Below are 18,938 nucleotides of genomic sequence, written 5' to 3'. Positions count from 1 at the left end.
AATTAGATCATCGTTTCAGTGATAGTTCCATGGAGATCCTTTGTCTTGCTTCAACTCTAGATCCTAAAAATGCGTACGAGACTTTTAGAWGTCTTGATGTACGACAACTTGTAGAGAAGTTTTATCCTGAAGATTTCAGTGATCATGAGAGAACAATTCTGAAAATGCAACTTCAGCATTATACTATTGATGTCGTTCAACATGTAGATTATAAGGAATTGACATCTCTTTCAGCATTGGGTCAATGGTTGGTAAGGACTAGAAGAGAAACCACTTTTGATCTTATTTATCGATTAATAAGTCTATTACTTACTCTTCCAGTTTCTACCGCGACAACCGAGAGATCGTTTTCAGCAATGAATATTGTGAAAACAATAATACGGAATAAAATGGATGATGAGTTTCTAAATGACTCGTTACTTTTGTTCATCGAAAGGGAAGTAGCTGAGAAGATTAGTTTGGAGGAAATTGTGGATGAGTTCAAGGTCGCGAAAGATAGACGGGTTCCACTTTGATTTGCGATGTTTCACATGTTTATATTTAACGTTTAGTTTTAAAGTTTTACTATGTTATAACTTTGGATAATGTATTTTTGGTACCTTTGAGATATATAATATGCTAGTTCCGGCCCCTACGGTTAGAAAGTTTGTGTTCCGCCCCTGATCCCAAGATCAGTCATTTCAAACTCAGATTTCATAGTCTTTGAACTCTTGAATCATCTTTGAACTATTTCCCGTAAAGATTAAATCATCCACATATAAGCAGACGAACAATAATTCAGTATTGAGTTCTTTGATGAAAAGTGTGTGCTCGTTTGGGCATTTTCTGAATCCATGCTCCAAAAAATAACCATCTATGCGGCTATACCAAGCACGTGGTGCTTGTTTTAGCCCATAGAGTGCCTTGTTTGGACGACATACCATGTGCTCTTCTCCATGTTTTATATAACCTTGTGGCTGATCGATATACACTTCCTCCTTTAGATGACCGTTTAAGAAAGCTGACTTGACATCCATTTGATGGATTGTCCACTCATTTTGTGTCGCTAAAACAATAATTAATCGAATAGTTTCTAACCTTATAACCGGATCATTAAATAAATAATTAAATAATTTTTCTAAAAACATTTACCATTTCCGGCGGAAAAATAAATAATTTTTCTAAAAACATTTACCATTTCCGGCGGATAATTAAATAATTTTTCTAAAAAAAGAATAAACAATTTTCCGGCGAATTTCCGGCGGATAATTAAATAATTTTTCTAAAAAAAGAATAAATAATTTTCCGGCGGATTTCCGGCGGATAATTAAATAATTTTTCTAAAAAAGAATAAATAATTTTCCGGCGGATAATTAAATAATTTTTCTAAAAAAAATTACTATTTCCGGCGGAAAATTAAATAATTTTTTAAAAAAAGAATAAACCATTTTCCGGCGAATTAACGGCGGAAAATTAGATAATTTTAAAAAAAATTAATAATTTACCGTATTGGGCTTTAATGAACCGTATTGGGCTTTAATGAACCGTATTGGGATTTAATGGACCGTATTGGGTTTTAATGAACCGTATTGGGCTTTGGTGGAATCGTATTGGGCTTTGGTGGAACCGTATTGGGCTCTAATGAACCGTATTGGGCTTTCATGAACCGTATTGGGCTTTAATGAACCGTATTGGGTTTTAATGAACCGTATTGGACTTTAATGGATCGTATTGGGCTTTAATCGACCTTATTGGGTATTAATGGACCGTATTGGGCTTTAATGGAAGTATTGGGCTTTTTGGCGAACCGTCGGGCTTTAATGAACCGTATTGGGCTTTAATGAACCGAATTGAGCTTTAATGGAAGTATTGGGTTTTTATGAACCGTTGGGCTTTAATGAACCGTATTAGGCTTTTATGAACCGTATTGGGATTTAATGGACCGTATTGGGATTTAATGAACCGTATTGGGCTTTGGTGGAATCGTATTGGGCTTTGGTGGAATCGTATTGGGCTCTAATGAACCGTATTGGGCTTTAATGAACCGTTTGGTGGAGGAGGAGCGACAGCGGGTGGAGGCTTAACGACGACGACAGAGGGAGGACCAACAGGATAGACAACTTCAAGATATGGCTGCTTTGGTTAGACAGCTCAGTCAATCTCAATATTTCCCCCCGCCACTACCATATTCAATATTGTCTTTCGCTTTGAAACAATTTAATTTTTGTTTGGTTGGAATAATTGTAGTTTCACTTTAATGTATGATATTTAGTTCTATTTCGCCTTTTTATTTTCAGTTTTAGTATTGTACAGATTTGCAGTTTTTAAATACAGGTATTAAATACAGGTTTTAAATATTAATTTTAAAATAAATTTAAAATATTATTATATATATATATATTTCCGGCGGATTTATCCGCCGGTATTTTTAAAAAAAATAAATCTTTTTTAAAATATTATTTTTTTAAAAAAACATTATTATATATATACTTTTCCGGCGGATTTATCCGCCGGTATTTTAAAAAAAAATAAATCTTTTTTAAAATATTATTTTTTAAAAAAATATATTATTATATATATATTTTTCCGACGGATTTCCGGCGGATTTATCTGCCGGTAATTTTTATAAAAAAAATTAAATCTTTTAGAAAATATTATTTTTCCGGCGAGAAATGTTTCCGCCGGAAATTTTAAAAAAAAAATTAATTATTTGTTAAGTTAATCAAGATTTTTTTTTAAAACCGGCGAAGATTTTCCGGCGGCCGTAATCTGCCGGAAACGGGGAAAATCCGCCGGAAAAACAATCACGGGCGCGGGAAATAGTGGGTTTTTTGGTAGTGTGCTTCTCTATATCACCATTTTCATTTAATTTGGTTCTGTAAAACCCATTTGACGCCCATCGGTTTATTCCCTGTTGGGAGTTCAACTAATTCCTAAGTGTTATTTTTTGTTATAGACTTTTTTTTTTTTATTAACGTGGATATCCAACTCGCTATGCGAGCCGACTAATCTCAGGACGACCACCTGCTTGCTTTGCAAGTAACCCGGAGTCATCGCATTTGAACCTCCGTGGCCACAAGGGGATTTTTCTTCCTTCTTGGATTTGAACCTGGAACCTCCGAGCACTTTTGACCTTTGGAGCCAAGGTCAAACCAATCAGGCACCACCCTTATGGTTGTTATAGACTTAATTTCTTGATCTATGGCTAGCTTCTCTCTATTTCTTATCCTAACAAGCTTTCTCAAAAATCAGTTGGATCACTATCAGCAAATAAACCAAAATCTGCTAACTCATCATCATCTACCCGTTGTGTTTCTTCATAAATGTCACTAAGATTTCGCATTCTCACTGGGGTACCATTTGAGTATGAAGATGTCGAAGATAAAGATGTGGGTGATGATGTTGTTGGTGATACAGAGTTATGAATTGGAGTATGTACCTGATCGTTTTCTTCATCACGTATATGACTTTGACCAACTTCCATTTCATCAGTCGTTATTGGGATCTCTTTTATCATCGTCCGACCATGTCCATGCTTTGTCCTCGTCAAAAATCACATCACGACTGATAATTATCTTGCTTCTACTAGACTGTAAAGTCTATATGCGTTTTCAACATCGAATCACTTTGTTTTTCGACCAACGGTTTAAAGATTTTGAAATTTTCAAATACTTGTGACTTGTCCTTAAGAAACTATACCCGTACTTTCCTACTAAAATTTTCAACCAACGCTTTAAAGACTAATGCATAACCATGCAACTGAACGATATATATAGGAAATGTTCTTGGTTGGGTTAATAGAGTTATATCATATCACCTTCTATTTTGACGTTTAAACATAATGTTGCGCTACAACAAAATTGGGTTTATAGGATACTCTCAATCTTTAAGCGTCTCAATAGATCGTTTTATAGGACTGAATTTATAGGACCAAAATATAAAGCGTCCTATCTAAACGTGTTGTAATAAGTTTATATGACGCTTTTGGACGTCTTAACAAGTTTTTTAGGACATTTTTAATACAAAGTGTCGCATTAGCAACTTTATAGGACACTTTTGAAAAAATGTCCTATGAACTCAATTTTTTATAAGACATTTGTTTTTATAGGATAATTTTTCAAATAGTGTCCTATAAAGTTGATAATGGGACGTTTTATATTAAAAGTGTCCTAAAAAACTTATTACGGCGTCAAAAAATRTCATATAAACTTATTACAACACCTTTAGATATGACACTTTATTTTTTTGGTCCTATAAAGAGGTCTATTAGGACACTTAGAATTTGGGAGTGTTCTATAAACCCCATTTTGTTATAGTGTGCCATTTCATGTTTTGTGCAATGATGCACCGATACAAGAGGAGGTTGGTGATATAGTAGGTTACTTTCTTTCAAATTAATTTCTTTAAACGACAAAGAAATTTGTGATTTCTGATGTTTACATATGAGTTCTCAATCACGCCGATCCAATGTTTTCTAGATCAATTAATGTTTTTTGATGTTTGATTTGTTGAATGTACGTTGTGTTCTCGATCTGATTAATTATGGATCTGCAATGAGATCATATACTCCATCGGAGGAACGAAATTTGCAACAATTTTCATTTTGATGACTAACATATTAATGTTTACGAGTAAATGAGAAAGCTTTTCAAGTGTTGACGATACTCTTAGGGATCGTTTATCCAAATGCTTACCCCGGTAAGCGCTTATCAATAGGAGTCAACACTATAATTTATTTAGATGCGTAAGATTTTAGTACATCAAAACATATCGAATGCAACAATTTACTAGGTAAGCGTCTACCTGGGTAAGAGTCGTCATCCTCACTTACCGTGTAAGACTCTCCATCCTTCTTATCGTTCTTACTCGGTAAGATTATTGGTCGTTCTTATGTTCATCCGATAAGGAAATTTATGCGTTAAGCACTTACCAAGTAAGTGTTTAGTAAACAGCCCTTAGTTATTTTATCTGCTTGTCTAAAAAGCACCACAGTTTGGTCACTTTCTACATTTATTTGATGTATTGAACTTAAAACTTTGTACGGAAGTTTAGAATGAGAAGGTATCCATTTTATTTAATATCTTACTTTCCAACTTCTTTGTAACCACAACTATGATTAATGACACATTCTAATCTTCATCAATATACCTAGGGGCCGTTTACTAAATACTTACTCAGGTAAGCGCTTACAAAGTTACGTTACCTCACCGGATGAATATGGTAAGGACCAAGAATTTTACTCTGAAAGAGCGAGACAAAGACCAAGAGTCTTACCTGGTAAGTGAGGGCGACGACTCTTACCACGGTAAGCACATATCGGGTAAATTGTTGCATGCGATGTCGTTTTGGTGGACTAAAATATTACCCATTAAGTAAATAATAGTGTTAAATTTTATTGATAAGCACTTACCGGATGAGTATTTGATAAATGGCCCCTTAGTTGATACTTTTTCAACTTCTCTTGTAACCACAAGTGAATTATTGATGGCTCTTAATCTTCATTATTATTCTTGATGAGGTTTATCCAACTTCTTTGTAACTATAACTAAAAATTAATGACTTTAAAACATTGTATTCCATGTTCTCAATAGAAATAATAATTTATTTACTTCCTTACTATCACTGGCATCTTTTTTCTTGGAACTGAAACATCATTTTAGATTAATGGAGTTCACTCATCTCAAAAATCTCAACGATGATAATAATAATTTCATCATAAGGATCAGGATTTGTAGGATGTGGGAATCCTTGAATAACAAAAAAAGAGAACAATTAATTAGTCTTGATATGATTTTGATCATCGATGAAGAGGTAAATGAAAGTGATCTTGAAAAAAAAACTGTTCTACATATTTACACTTTCACATAAAATTGAGTTTTTATTAACGGTAGGAAAATCTGATTCATGCAAGCATCTGGAGCAATATTGTCCCAAAATTTAAGAGTCTATTGCATGAGGGTGTTCTATATGAAATTAAAAAATTTAAAGTTGTTTCCAAGTGTTGGAAATTTCAGGCCTCTCACAAATGATATCAAGATCATCTTCCAGAAATTCACTTCCATTAAAAATTAAGAAGATACCGTCGGCATCCCGAAAAATGGCTTCCAATTAATTTCAGCCGGTTTAGTACACTCGCATGTCAACGACGACACAACTTTATCAGGTATTTTAAACCCTTTGCATATCCAATTTTATTATTAAATTTATGTTTATAGATTTAAACTTCATTGATGTAAGTTTTTAATATATTACAGACGTTATTGGATGTAACAACATTGAAACTGTTGGAGTGGGTTGGGAAAAAAGAGATGTAGAGATTACCACTGGTTAGTAAGTATTTAAATACTTAGTATAATCAATAATTGGTCATAGTTATTGTTCACTACTTGTATGATATATGTTTGTGAATAAATAATAGCAAAGACATTTTATTCTCTGTACTATTTAATATGGTTATTTTCAGCTCGATCACAACAAGAGTTGCTTTGTGGGGTAAACTGAGTGAAGATTTTAATGTCACCATTGTGAAAACGAAAGCTGCTACAGGACTTGTCATTCTCATAGTCACATGTACAAGGGAGAAAACTTTCCAAGGTGTGCTTCATTACTTATAAAATTAATGCATTCATGTATGAAACATTACATCTCACATTAATAAGTTTACTTATATTTTCTAACAATGTTTATGTTCTAACAATGTTCGCTTATATTTTCACAATGGCCAGTGTTGTCTTTTTTGCTACGTCAAAAGCTAGCAAAATATTCATAAATTTAAAAATAAACCACATTTCTTCTTTAATTGAAATATTTATAACTGTTGTAAAAGGAGTCCACTTTATGAAAATGTGGATGAGAAAAAGCGTTGCGATGAAGATATGCTTGTAGAAAGGATGATGATTAATGACCTACTATGTGCTACTTAGGATAAAGACATGAAGGTACTATCCTAACTTTTCCAACATTCCATAATTTTTTCTCATACATTTGTAAAATGTATTGATAACTGCATCTTTTTCTTTAATAATGTGTACACTTCAGGTTCCATTCATAAGTGTTAGAGGGACAATCACTAGCATAGTTTCCTCATTGGGATGGTTTTATAACGGGTGCAAAGCTTGCTACAGACAACTAACCACAAGGCAGTATCTAAATTTCTTCTTGTGTGTAAGTTGATTTCTTTATCTTTTTATGTCATTTTATTAATGTTAGTTCACCGTATAAAAGATTTCGTAGCCATTAATTCTACCTATGTATTTTTTTAGGTATAAAATACACATAAGAATCAAAGACTAAACTGGATAAACAACTTGTGTCTTGTTCAATATGGTTGTCGAAAGAGTGCTTGACACTTCAGCACACAAAATTGCTTAACAAACAACCAATAGGCAGTGATGTTCCAACAGAGGTTTAAACCCTCGTCGAAAAAGAATATGTCTTTAAACTAAAATTAAATGAGTATAATATTATACATGGAAGCGAAGATTTTACATTGGCTAGCCTATGGATTTCTGATGAGCAAGTATAAAGAGATTGTGAAACTGAAAATGCTGGAAAGGTTAGTTATAAATTCTATTCATGTAATAACTTCTTCAAATATGTCATCACTTTATGCAATGTGGTTCTTTTTGGCTTTATTAGGTAAAAACATTTTTTTCCAAACTTGAAATCACTTCAAGGTGGAGAAGCCCATTGCAAAGGTTGTTATGGATTTAAATGACAACTGAATTTCAAATATTGTAAATTACTCGGCCACGATATTACTCGGCTACGATATTTCTAACACACACATACAATTGGATTTAAGTGATCTGCAATAATGGTTCTACACGCACCAGATATTGTATACACACACTCGGCCACGATATTTCTAACACACACATACATAGATGGAGATGATCAATGAGTGTGTAGCAGGAAGAGGATGTGTTATAGATGTTCACACACACACACACACATATAGAGGTAGAAAACGATGGTTTGCCGTTGGGGGGTCGACGGAGGGGTAGGAAGGGAGTTCTCTCATAACTGGGTCGATATGAGTCGCAGCACCGTTCGTATCTCTTTCTCCAGTTTCATTCTCGATTAATTCACAAGATTGAATTATGGTGTATAAAGGGGAAAGAGGCAATAGAAATGGTCTCGGTGCAAAGGAAGTGGGCCAAAAATGGTACGTGTATGCAAGGGAGAAAGGGGCAATAAAATGTTGTTCGACTAATTAAAAAGAACCCAGATAATGGAAGGAGGCTACAGTTGTAGAAGGTTCGGAGAAAGGGATGAGCAAATGACGGATCCGACGGACCTATGGTTGTCGATGAGGTTCATGGTTGGAGAAGAAAAGGGATAGGATGGGTATACTATACATCACCGTTCTTATTTAACCAATAAGATTTCGGATCATCAAAATAGTATAGTAAGATTTAGGGGTGCTCAAAAATCCGACCAACCCGATCAACCTAACGCGAAATAACTCAACCCGATGTCTAATCGAGTTGTAAAATTATCAAACCGTAGGTATTAAGTTGATATTGGGTTACTATTATTTGAACTCAACCCGATGTCTAATCGAGTTGTAAAATTATCAAACCTTAGGTATTAGGTTGATATTAGGTTACTATTATTTGAACTCAACCCAACCCGATGAACCCGATATCTTTTTATTTCTTGGATTTAATATGATTGTTGAATTTCTATTAATATATACATTAGACAATTACACTATCATGTACGCTTTTCAAATACACATATTTTCAATCTATTCATATCTCTATATAATTCATTCTGTAACTGTGAACATATATATGTAAATTGAGAAAATTAACTGAATGTGATATACGTAAGAAATATGAATAAGTTGTATATTAAATGGTTGATGATGAAAAAAAAAATTATGAGTAGAGAATAACATATTCAAGGTTAAAGGAATATTTTAACATACCAAGGTATCAACCTGACCAACCTGTATGGGTTGGGTTGGGTTGCACTTTGATTTGGTTTGGTTTGGATTGGGTTAAGATTTTTCTAAACCGTAAGCATTGGGTTGGATTGTTCAAATGTTCTCAACCCGATCAACCCAACCCATGAACACCCCTAGTAAGATTGTTGCTAGATCGGGGCATTCGCCTAGAACCCACAAACCAAAATCTGGACCGGCCGGCAATCTGATCAAACTTTTTCTGCCCAACGGGTCTCAAGCGGTCTTTTCTTGACACTGGATCGGTTAAAAAAGAATCGGATAAACCCCGATCCGGACCAGTCTTTTTATTTTTCTATATAAAGTTGGTTGCAAATTGAAAAACATAAAAAATATTAGCACTACAAACATGATCCGTATTCGAGTCGGAAACACATATAAGAACCAAAAGGATCATTGGGTGATTCAAACCTTACCTATGAGAAATGTGTATACCTGTCTGTCATATATAAATATTATATACTTCAAAAAAAACACAACGAAGCAGAAGCAACAAAATGATACCATATTTAAACCGATACCAGCCAAGCGCATTTGCAAGACTCGATTCCTTTCTTTTATTCACCTGAAGATCGATAAGCGACACGTAAAAAGCAATACTACCGATTTCTCTATCAATAAACTCAACGTGGAAGAAAAAGATCCGACAACAGAAACGATGCCTAATGCTCGAGTAAATAAGTTGTATATATGTTTATTAGAAGGTCTTCTGCTTGCTGTAACGTCGTAATCCATACACATCAACAATGCCAGGAGGGAAGACCGGATCAGTAGCCCCTCTGACCGCAACCTTTGCTACCGCTTTAACATCCACCGGAGGAGTCAACAGCGGACCAACAATCGGGACCTGATTCAACGGTTTTGCATATTGCATAACCTGCATTGTTCAAAAACACCAATTACTTTCAACAGTTTGACGACTAGTTATTAAGGTAATCTCCATTATGTTTTGACGCAATAACCAACATATATAGCTTAAGGTGGGACTGGAAATGGCTAAAGGCTTGATAAATTACGCAAGCAACGTACCATCTCTAGTGGAGAACCGATTACGCCTAGAGGCAACTTCATGCTGCCGACTCGACGAGTTCCGTATATGAACCCAGGCCTCAAAATCACATCTAAAAAAAAGAAAAGTTACAGCTTATCGTAAATTCAGAGATCTCAGCCCGTAAAACACACAAACGCAAATATCAGTTGGAAGATGGGGATCGATCACTCTGCTATCTCAATCTTACTCAAATCAATAACTATAAGCAGAATCAGGTGCATATAGGAAAAGGCGATAGAATACTCACGTCCATATGGAAACCTTGTTAACAACTCTGTCTCAGTAGCTCTCTGCATCAAAGAGATGTGTAGGTGATTAAATGAAATTGAAGGGATAATGTATTTCGCTACACATTTTTAATAATAGAAACTCAGAATTATTTTTAAGAACTCCAAATTCAAGGTACTGCAAGGAGATCCAATAATCAAACATCAAGGATGCGGTCGGTAAGCCGACATGACTGGAAGGGCGAAGATGGGTGATAACTATTTGTTGTTCTAATACTCCTATTTTTATGCCTTTTCTGTACCCATTTTGCCTCTATCTTATATTTTTGGTCTAAAATGTTCCTAAGAGGTGATGAATGGTCAAAAATTTGATTTTATTCTGAAAAACCGTCGCTACTGGACAGTGCCCACCGCCTGCCCACTTGCTGCCTGCTGTAATAATTTCTTTAAGGCAGATTTGGATAAGATCAAATACCCTTTTTTCTGGGTATTTAAAAGATTTAAATCTGCAGTCCATTCGGGAGATTTCACAAAATCTAAAGAGATGAGCTTTTGTGTTAAAAAAAGATGACTTAAAAGTACTTTTTCCCTTAAATCAAGGGAATGTCATCTCTACCTTTTGCATCCTTTCAAAAAGGTGACAAGTCTAGAAGATCTTCCAAAAAAAGTGAAATGAAGTCTTTGCCCTAAAGTAAGAAGGATGTTTTCTTCCTTTGGATAAAAAGGATGTCCATCTCTCCCTTTCTCATATAAATTGAAGCATTTACTCTCATTTTGAAGACACATCTTTTAGAGAAATTTACTCTCAGTTAACAATCTTTGGAATAACTGAAGATCTGGAGCAGTAGTTCAAGTTTAATTTTCTGTATTTACTTCTTGTCTTGTATTTAATTTCAGCTACGTTTCTGTCCACTATATGCCCACTGAGGGCAACAGTTTTAGTAAATTTTCATTCAAGTATTCCTTATGCATTTCTCTTCTTCTTCTATCTTCTGTAATTTTATTATGAGCTAATCACCCCTTCGGGTGTGGGTGTGAGTCAAACTTAAGACTATTAGGCACACTTGGGTGTTACCATTGTTATTAATTCTTAAGCTTGGTCACTTAAAGTCGGGACTTAAATTCAACGTGGATAAGTCGATCACTTTAAAGTGTTAATATTAGATTTTTGATCCAGAGATGGACGGACTCGAAATTCGGCTTAAGTGATGCACAAAGATTTGAGAGTCTCTGATAATCACGTAGAGATACGGATTTTGCATGTTTTTAGCCAACGTTCAAATATTAGTCGAGATTTACACTACAAAGAGATTTGAGTATAAATCTTCAAGCTAGTGGAACTAGATATCTTTTTATCACTTAGCTACTTCAGCAAGCTTAAAATTAATGACAGTGGGAACTTTGTGGGCACTCCGTGGGCACAGTATACGAAAATTCACTTTCAAGATATTGGAGTTTTTATAGAAGTCTCATGAGTTTCTAACCATCATGTTCCTACAGTTGTCTTAAGGAAAACTTACACCCATACCAATCTCTTAATTTAAAAAGGTTTATTTCGTATTTCAAGCATTTCTTTCAACAAAATCCAACTTTTATTCACAAACCGAAACATGCTCAAGAAGTTCATGAAACTCTCTGATTCTTAGTAGTCCAATCCCTGTGAAAACGATCTTGGTACTATACCACTTTATTACTTGAAACGATCATATCGTCGGCGTGCACTTGCACCGCCACTATGGGGACTTTGTGCCCACTATGTGAACACTTAATTCAAAGCTATCAGTGGGGTAGGCGGGTGAAAGAATAATGGAAGGTTTTAGGGTTTTAATTTGATATGGGTTTATATCCATGCATCTATAGATGTAAAATCGTTTACAAACCCAATAAGTCGTACAAACTTACGAACCAGTTTTCATGTGTTATTTCACACATAAAACAACATGTGTGAAAATGCAAAAGTTTATACAGTGTTGTTTCATATGTGAAATGTTCAAGATTGTTGTGTGTGGAAAAAAACAGTCCTGAGCTTTTCACATATACAACAGCACTGTGTATACACTGCATTTTCACACGTGTTGTTTCATATTTGAAACACATGAAAACTGGTTTGTAAGTCTTAACGAATTGTTGGGTTTATAAAAGAAGGGAACTGTGCATCTATATATGTATATATACATATGCATGTATCATTAGTGGTCACCGAGCAAAAAGAAATCAACGACGACTCCAAGCAATTACACAAATAAGGAAATCAGATAAAATAAGAAAATTTTAACTTGCAAATGGTCCATCATAAGTACCTTTCCGTCATAATATCCTTGTAGCAAGTAATTAACCACACCAAAGTCTGAAGCAGATATGTAGACGAATCTCTTAATCCCTATAGACAAGAATCAAGAACAAATTACAACTGTGAAGACCGTTTACGCATTAGAACCCCCACAGAAGACCACAAACACCAAGAAGATATATCTAAACATTGATGTTTAAATAAACTACTCAAATAACGGATCTGATCTCAAATTAAAAGAAACAAACGAGAAAGCTACAGGTGAGAGTGTGCAAACAAGCAATAGATACAGTAAGCAGAAAATGTTCAAACCTTTTTCGGCAGCAGCTCTAACGGCATTGATGTTTGCAGTTCCATTGACCTTGTACATGTGGGAATTGGAACCAAAACCACCAACACAAGAGATCTGGAAGATTATCGCACAGATTAAAACTAGTTTAATGATCGAAAACAGAAAGAAACCAAGTGATAGTTATCAACTACGAAAGATGGCACATAACAGCAAAGGGAAAAAGAAAGGAAAACCAAACAAAGATACATGTAAGCTTTTCATATTTTCTTCTTTTTTGAGCCGACAAAAAAGAGCTTTTTATCAGGGAAATTTAGTAGGAAGACGACAATACATACAACAGAAGTGACTCCACCGAGTGCCTCCTTCCATGAATCACCTGACAGCAAGTCTCCTATCATAACATGAAGCAAAAGATTAGTGGATCTTAAGACATCCAATACATCTATACATAGGTAAGTAAAAGGAAATGCTAAAAAGCAGTGAAACTCTTATAACCACCTTTCTCAAGCATTAGGATTTGTAAACTGAAAGAGGGTCATCAACCAACACAAATTTGATTAAGAGATAACCAAATAAGAGCATGGTCGGGGTAAGAGGTTCTGTCTGGGTAAGCACTGACAGAAAATGATTGTTTATCAAGTGTGTGGTAAGTGACTGAAGCACTCACCGAGTCAGAAAGCAACCCCTTCCTTACCGGGTCAGCATTTCAGTCAACATAGTTGTGGTTCAGAGTGTGTTGGTAAACAATGTCACTTCTTACCAGATAAGCACCTCTTACCCGGTAAGAGGCTGTGAGCAGGTAGTAAACAACCCCCAACTTAAAAAAAATGTTCATGAGCCAAAAAGGGATGAAGAGAAGAAGCAAGCATATTCAGGAAGCAGGATTGACCAAATAAATTCACCATCCTATCATTGCAATAATCTCTATACTTGGAAATCCATCAAATTATATCAACATAAACACTGCCATTCAAAGATAAAAAAATCAGCAATTACTGGCACCTACTATTGAGTTTAAAAGTTACACTTGGATGAACATTTTTAGTCATTTTCCCATGAACATTTCTAACACCATCTCAACAGTAATAATGCTTTTGAGCACGCATTCAGCAGAAACTATTTGAGTTTTTTCCATATGATTTTCAGCAAAAGTTTTGCTCATGAGCAGAACCACTGGTTTTGGAGCAATCCCATGGTTGTATGATATGTATATTTACATATGCCATACATGCCCATAAAAATAAATACTGGACCATGCACAGCAAACAAAAAATAATACCTTGATGCCAACTTACTTTGCTAGCCCATGGTTCTTGGATAGATGACTTGCCAGATCTGCATTAGAAAGTTGAGCAACATACATGGACAACTTAGCAGCATATCAAAGTGATGCCGAGAATATCCAAGAGTTCATGGAATCATTCACAGATGAATTGGAGAAAGAGAAACAGGTTGGAAAGAAGTCCAACTTGAAACAGCCATAACTTCTGATAAATTGGGAGTTTGGGGCCAGTAAGATATTCACAGAAAGCTCACAATGAGCTGGACATGATGAAAAACTGGCCATGGCGGTTTGGCCCAATTTTGGCCCGAAAATCCCTCATCTGATCCCCAAATCTGACTTCAAAGATTTTTCTGTGATTTTAGGCTTTTATTTATTTCAGTTATAATAAGCAGATTGCGTGAAATCAACATTTTCTGATTTTCACGCCCCTATTTAGGCAAGAATCAGTTATGTTTATTTGTTGGTTTTTGAATTTTCTAATTTGTAGCCACCTGCATGAACTGGATCCGCCCTAAAAGGCCAAATTTTATAATTTTGAAGGTATTGCATAATATTATCTTTTCTAACAGCGTGTGTAAATCCTTTGTGTCTGTTCTGTCACAAATTATCACATGGAAGATATAAATGAGCAGGAGTAAAGCGATCGTGCATTATCGAGATTTACACAAGTAGCCATTGTTCGCCACCAACATCTCCATAGGATAATAACCTAAAAAAAACTAACTTGATCGAAAAGCTGGTTCTGTTTAGTCGTTCTCGTGAAAAGCAAATGCTAGTTTTTGGTCAGATTCAACTATTTCCACTCCCAAATTCATATAAGCAAATAAACAATCAAAGGTCTCATTTGGTTTGCAGGAATGGATTGAAGGGATTTGGATTTCGAATCCATTCCAATCCCAAGTTTGGTTTGTTGGATTGTCCAGATTTGAAATCCAACAGACGTAGGATTTGAAATCCTTAGAGGGTGATCGGGATTTCACGAGATTTTGTAGGATTGTATGCAATAAGGTTTTAAAAAATGTAAAAGCATTTGTTTTGTAGTAATCGATTAATAAAAATATAATGTAATTATTATTATAATTCTCTTTATAAAATATTTTATAAATAATGGAATCCAATTCCATTCCAAATCCTACAAACCAAACACACCAATAATTTCAAATTCATTCCAATCTAAATCCCTCCAAACCCAAATCCCTCAAAAACAATCCTGCAAACCAAGCAGACGATAATAGTTGAATTACGACTAACAAGGCCATTATTTCTACATAAAGCAAATCAAGTCCTTATTACTACTGCACATGCTACTTTTACCCACCCCCCCCCCCCCCAAAAATCCTCTAGAGTTTAGCAATTTCACTGATACCAGTTTCTTCACTGGCCTGAAGTTGCACATCAATGGTAGTAACTCTGAAATTATACTGAAAACAAATTTGTTTTCATAAACTATATACGATTTGGGCTCCTAAACGGTTTCAACAGAAAAAATAAGATCACTTTAAAGTAGAAGTTTTATAGTTCATCAATGATCGATCCACAGAACTTACAACATATACATTGTAGGGTTGGGTTCTGGTGAGAAGCGTAAGAAGGGATCTCCACCCTTGGGTACACGTTAGGATGACATGTACCAAGATGAGATGCACCAAGATGCACCTGATCAATCTCCGTATCAAAAGCGATTCATGGGTGGGTTTGAGATTAAAGGTGATCAAGGGTCAGATCCTTTCTTACGCTTCTCACTTTATCTCTGTTTCTCACATGATCCTTCGCCATACATTGTATTGGATAAAGGCACAAGAAGCACATATTGGGTCATACTCTCAATTCCATAAAATGCATGTAACATGATGTTAAAATAAACAATTAAACATACCTGCTAAGGCTCGCAACCGACAGGCCACGTTCCAACGCTTCTTTGCATATGTGTGAGCCAACAAATCCATTTCCACCCAGCACAAGTAACTGATTCCGAAAAAGAATATCAGAAATAAACTATTATACACACATATACACACTGACATACACAAGTATTACAAGATCAAGATACCTCATTAATGAAATATTCCCTCCATCCCAAAATAAATGCAACAATCTTCATTATGGATTGTCCAGAAATGCAACATTTCCTTTGTTGGCAAAGTTCCATTCCATTATTACTTATTTTTCCCTTGAGTGATTATTAAAGAATACTCGTGGCAATGATTTGGTTCACAAGACTCCTCTAATCATCTTTATTGAGGAGTAAACTAATGGTCAAAAGTTGCATTACTCTTTATCTAGGGTATTACGAGTTATCATCATAAATAACCACACCCACCTTACTAAATTTGCTCAGAAAATAGCCAAGAAACCGCAAGTCAACGCATGCAAGGTACTTTTCATTGCGGTTTTGCAAGCTGATGGCCTATCGGTTTCGTAGCCTGCGACTTTGGCTTGCTACGCAAGGGACTACGATACCACAACTTGCGGTTTTTTAATGCGTTGAGCCCACTTTTCACTGGAAGTGTCGGATTTCTAAACCGCAAGGAAAAGTGCCTTGCAGCGCAGTTTCTTGGCTATTTTGTGGGGGAAAATTGAGAGGTGGCTATAAAGCTAAATGTTTTTTTCTTGAGGTGGCCATTTGAGATGATAACCCTAAATGATCTTGACATCCCTTTTGAGTTAAAAAAAATCCTTTGTCACTGTATAAACATAACTCACAAAATAAGCCAATTCAACACAAATACAAAAAATAAACAGAAAAATAAAACCTGAAAGTACCTTTTCTGCCGGAGGAGGTGGAGCATTTACTGGTTCTGCTTCCTCTACTTTAAGTGGTTCATCAATCTTATTAGATTCTGTTGACAAATATCTTCCTCTTCGAATTGAACCCAATGTATTGCTTAGGTTTTACATACAAATCAAGAAATTCAATTAACTGCGAGTAAACTAATTGATAAAAGACTGAACGAAGACTCAGAAAACTCCATTTCCGTGATAATCGAAGTTCAATTTAAGAACGCTAAAGAGAATAATGAACATAAGTTCACATCAAATAAGATTTTTAATAAAAGAAAGTTTGATCTCCATAGTTTACATTCACCCAATAATTTACGCCCTCGGTTCAAATCACAATTTTTCTTCGTAAATTACACGAAAATAAAAGGAAAAAAGAAAACCCATTCGATTCTACAAGGTATGGGGTTTCTTTTACACTAATATGATCCAACACCCATCTCCTTAACTTCTGAATTCTGATTCACGCTGTAAGTTACTTCCCCGATTCAAAAAATTAGTGTTTCTCTTAAACTACAAAAACGAAAACCCCATTTGATTTGATTTGGTATAGGGTTCATTTTGCCTCGATTTTAGACGAATGATCGCGAAACAACGGACAAATGAGATCAAATACTTACAAAAATCTGGAAGGGCATAATCTGGAATGGATTAAACGAGACATGATCGTATGATTGCTTCCTTCGTTGCTCGAATCAGAGAATGGGAAGGAACTGGAGTCTCTTTGTTCGAAGGGGAAAAGTGAAGGAAGAAGAAAGAGTGGCAGATGGCAAATAGAAGATGCTGACACGTATACTGTACACGTGGAATGATTTCAGCCTGTAGTAAATACCCACCCACCCGTGAATTGTAAATTATACATTTGGTCCTTAAACTATACTCAGTTTGCATATTTTCGTTATAGATTTATTTTCTTTGCAATAACTGTCCAAAATCCAATTATTTATGTTCTCAAAAAAGAAAATCATGATAATGAGTTGATTTAAAGTTAAACATAGTTTTTTTATTTACTTATTTTATATTTATTTGAGTAAACTAGAAATTTTGTCCCTATGGTTTATTGAAAATAGCATTTTTCTTCCCTATAGGGAATAAAAAGTTGATTTTCTCTATTATAAAAAAACTATTAGAGATGCTCTTAGATAGGGGTGCTCATAGGTTGGGTTGAAGACATTTGAACAACTCAACCCAATGTTTGTGGTTTGAAAAATATTTAACCCAACCCAACCCAAACCAAAGTGCAACCCAACCCAATCTAACTTGTACAGGTTGGTCGGGTTGATACTTTGGTACATTAAAATATTTTTCTAACCTTGAATATGTTATTTCTCTACTCATAATTTCTTTTTCATCATCAATCATTTGATACAACTTATCTATATTTCTTACATATATCACATTCAGTTAATTTTCTCAATTTACATATATATATATATATATATATATGTTCACAGTTACTGAACATATATACGAATAAGTTATATAGAGATGTGAATAGATTAAAAATATGTATATATGAAAAGCATACATGATAGTGTAATTGTCTAATGTATATATTAATAGAAATTCAACAATCATATTAAATCCAAGAAATAAAACGATATCAGATTCATCAGGTTGGATTGGGTTCAAACAATAGTAACTCAATATCAACCTAATGCCTACGGTTTGACAATTTTACAACTCAATTAGACATTGGGTTAGATTGATCAGGTTGGTCTGGTTTTTGAACACCCCTACTCATAGATGTTGGTTTTCTTATGACTTGATTTTTTGTCTTATGGGCGTATCATTTTTGGTTCTATTGCTTACATATTTATTTATTTATTTATTTATCAAATAGAAAATGATGGAAATATAAAAAGACTAAATATCCCTTACCTAATGAGATTTTTTAACTATCGTTAGAGAATTGATTAGATCCAAACGTTTTTTTTTCAAATTACAATGAATATATTGTAATTTTGAAATTATAATGGAATAAATCTATTGATATTTTATTGTTTCTACCCTCATAGATCTTGGAATAAATCCTTGGTAAGAGTCTTATCCGATAAGTGAGGGC

General features: G+C 34.8%; 1 protein-coding gene across 1 annotated transcript; it reads right to left on the bottom strand.

Annotated features, from left to right (window-relative positions):
• Nucleotides 1-9,315: 9,315 nt before the first annotated feature.
• LOC112499672 (uncharacterized protein At1g32220, chloroplastic) lies at nucleotides 9,316-17,599 on the bottom strand. The gene is made up of 10 exons (XM_025102994.1): nucleotides 17,494-17,599; nucleotides 16,859-16,979; nucleotides 15,972-16,060; nucleotides 14,090-14,145; nucleotides 13,146-13,201; nucleotides 12,831-12,924; nucleotides 12,529-12,608; nucleotides 10,249-10,291; nucleotides 9,980-10,071; nucleotides 9,316-9,827 (listed from the first exon to the last, which is right to left on the bottom strand). The coding sequence occupies exons 1-10, from the start codon at nucleotides 17,535-17,537 to the stop codon at nucleotides 9,648-9,650; spliced, it is 855 nt and encodes a 284-aa protein (XP_024958762.1). The 5' UTR covers nucleotides 17,538-17,599; the 3' UTR covers nucleotides 9,316-9,647.
• Nucleotides 17,600-18,938: the final 1,339 nt, after the last annotated feature.

This window comes from Cynara cardunculus (genome assembly GCF_001531365.2).
Source record: "Cynara cardunculus var. scolymus isolate 2C chromosome LG 16, CcrdV1, whole genome shotgun sequence".
In the NCBI taxonomy this organism is placed as follows: Eukaryota; Viridiplantae; Streptophyta; class Magnoliopsida; order Asterales; family Asteraceae; genus Cynara; species Cynara cardunculus.
Note: the sequence above shows the minus strand (reverse complement) of the source record. Positions and strands in the feature narration are given on the sequence as shown.

Excerpts from the sequence above, each read along its gene's own strand:
- LOC112499672 (XM_025102994.1), bottom strand. The coding sequence starts at position 17,537 with ATGTCTCGTTTAATCCATTCCAGATTATGCCCTTCCAGATTTTT. Across the intron at positions 10,072-10,248 it reads AACAAGGTTTCCATATGGAC|ATGTGATTTTGAGGCCTGGG; the intron begins GTGAGTATTCTA and ends TCTTTTTTTTAG. Across the intron at positions 9,828-9,979 it reads TCGGTTCTCCACTAGAGATG|GTTATGCAATATGCAAAACC; the intron begins GTACGTTGCTTG and ends TGAACAATGCAG.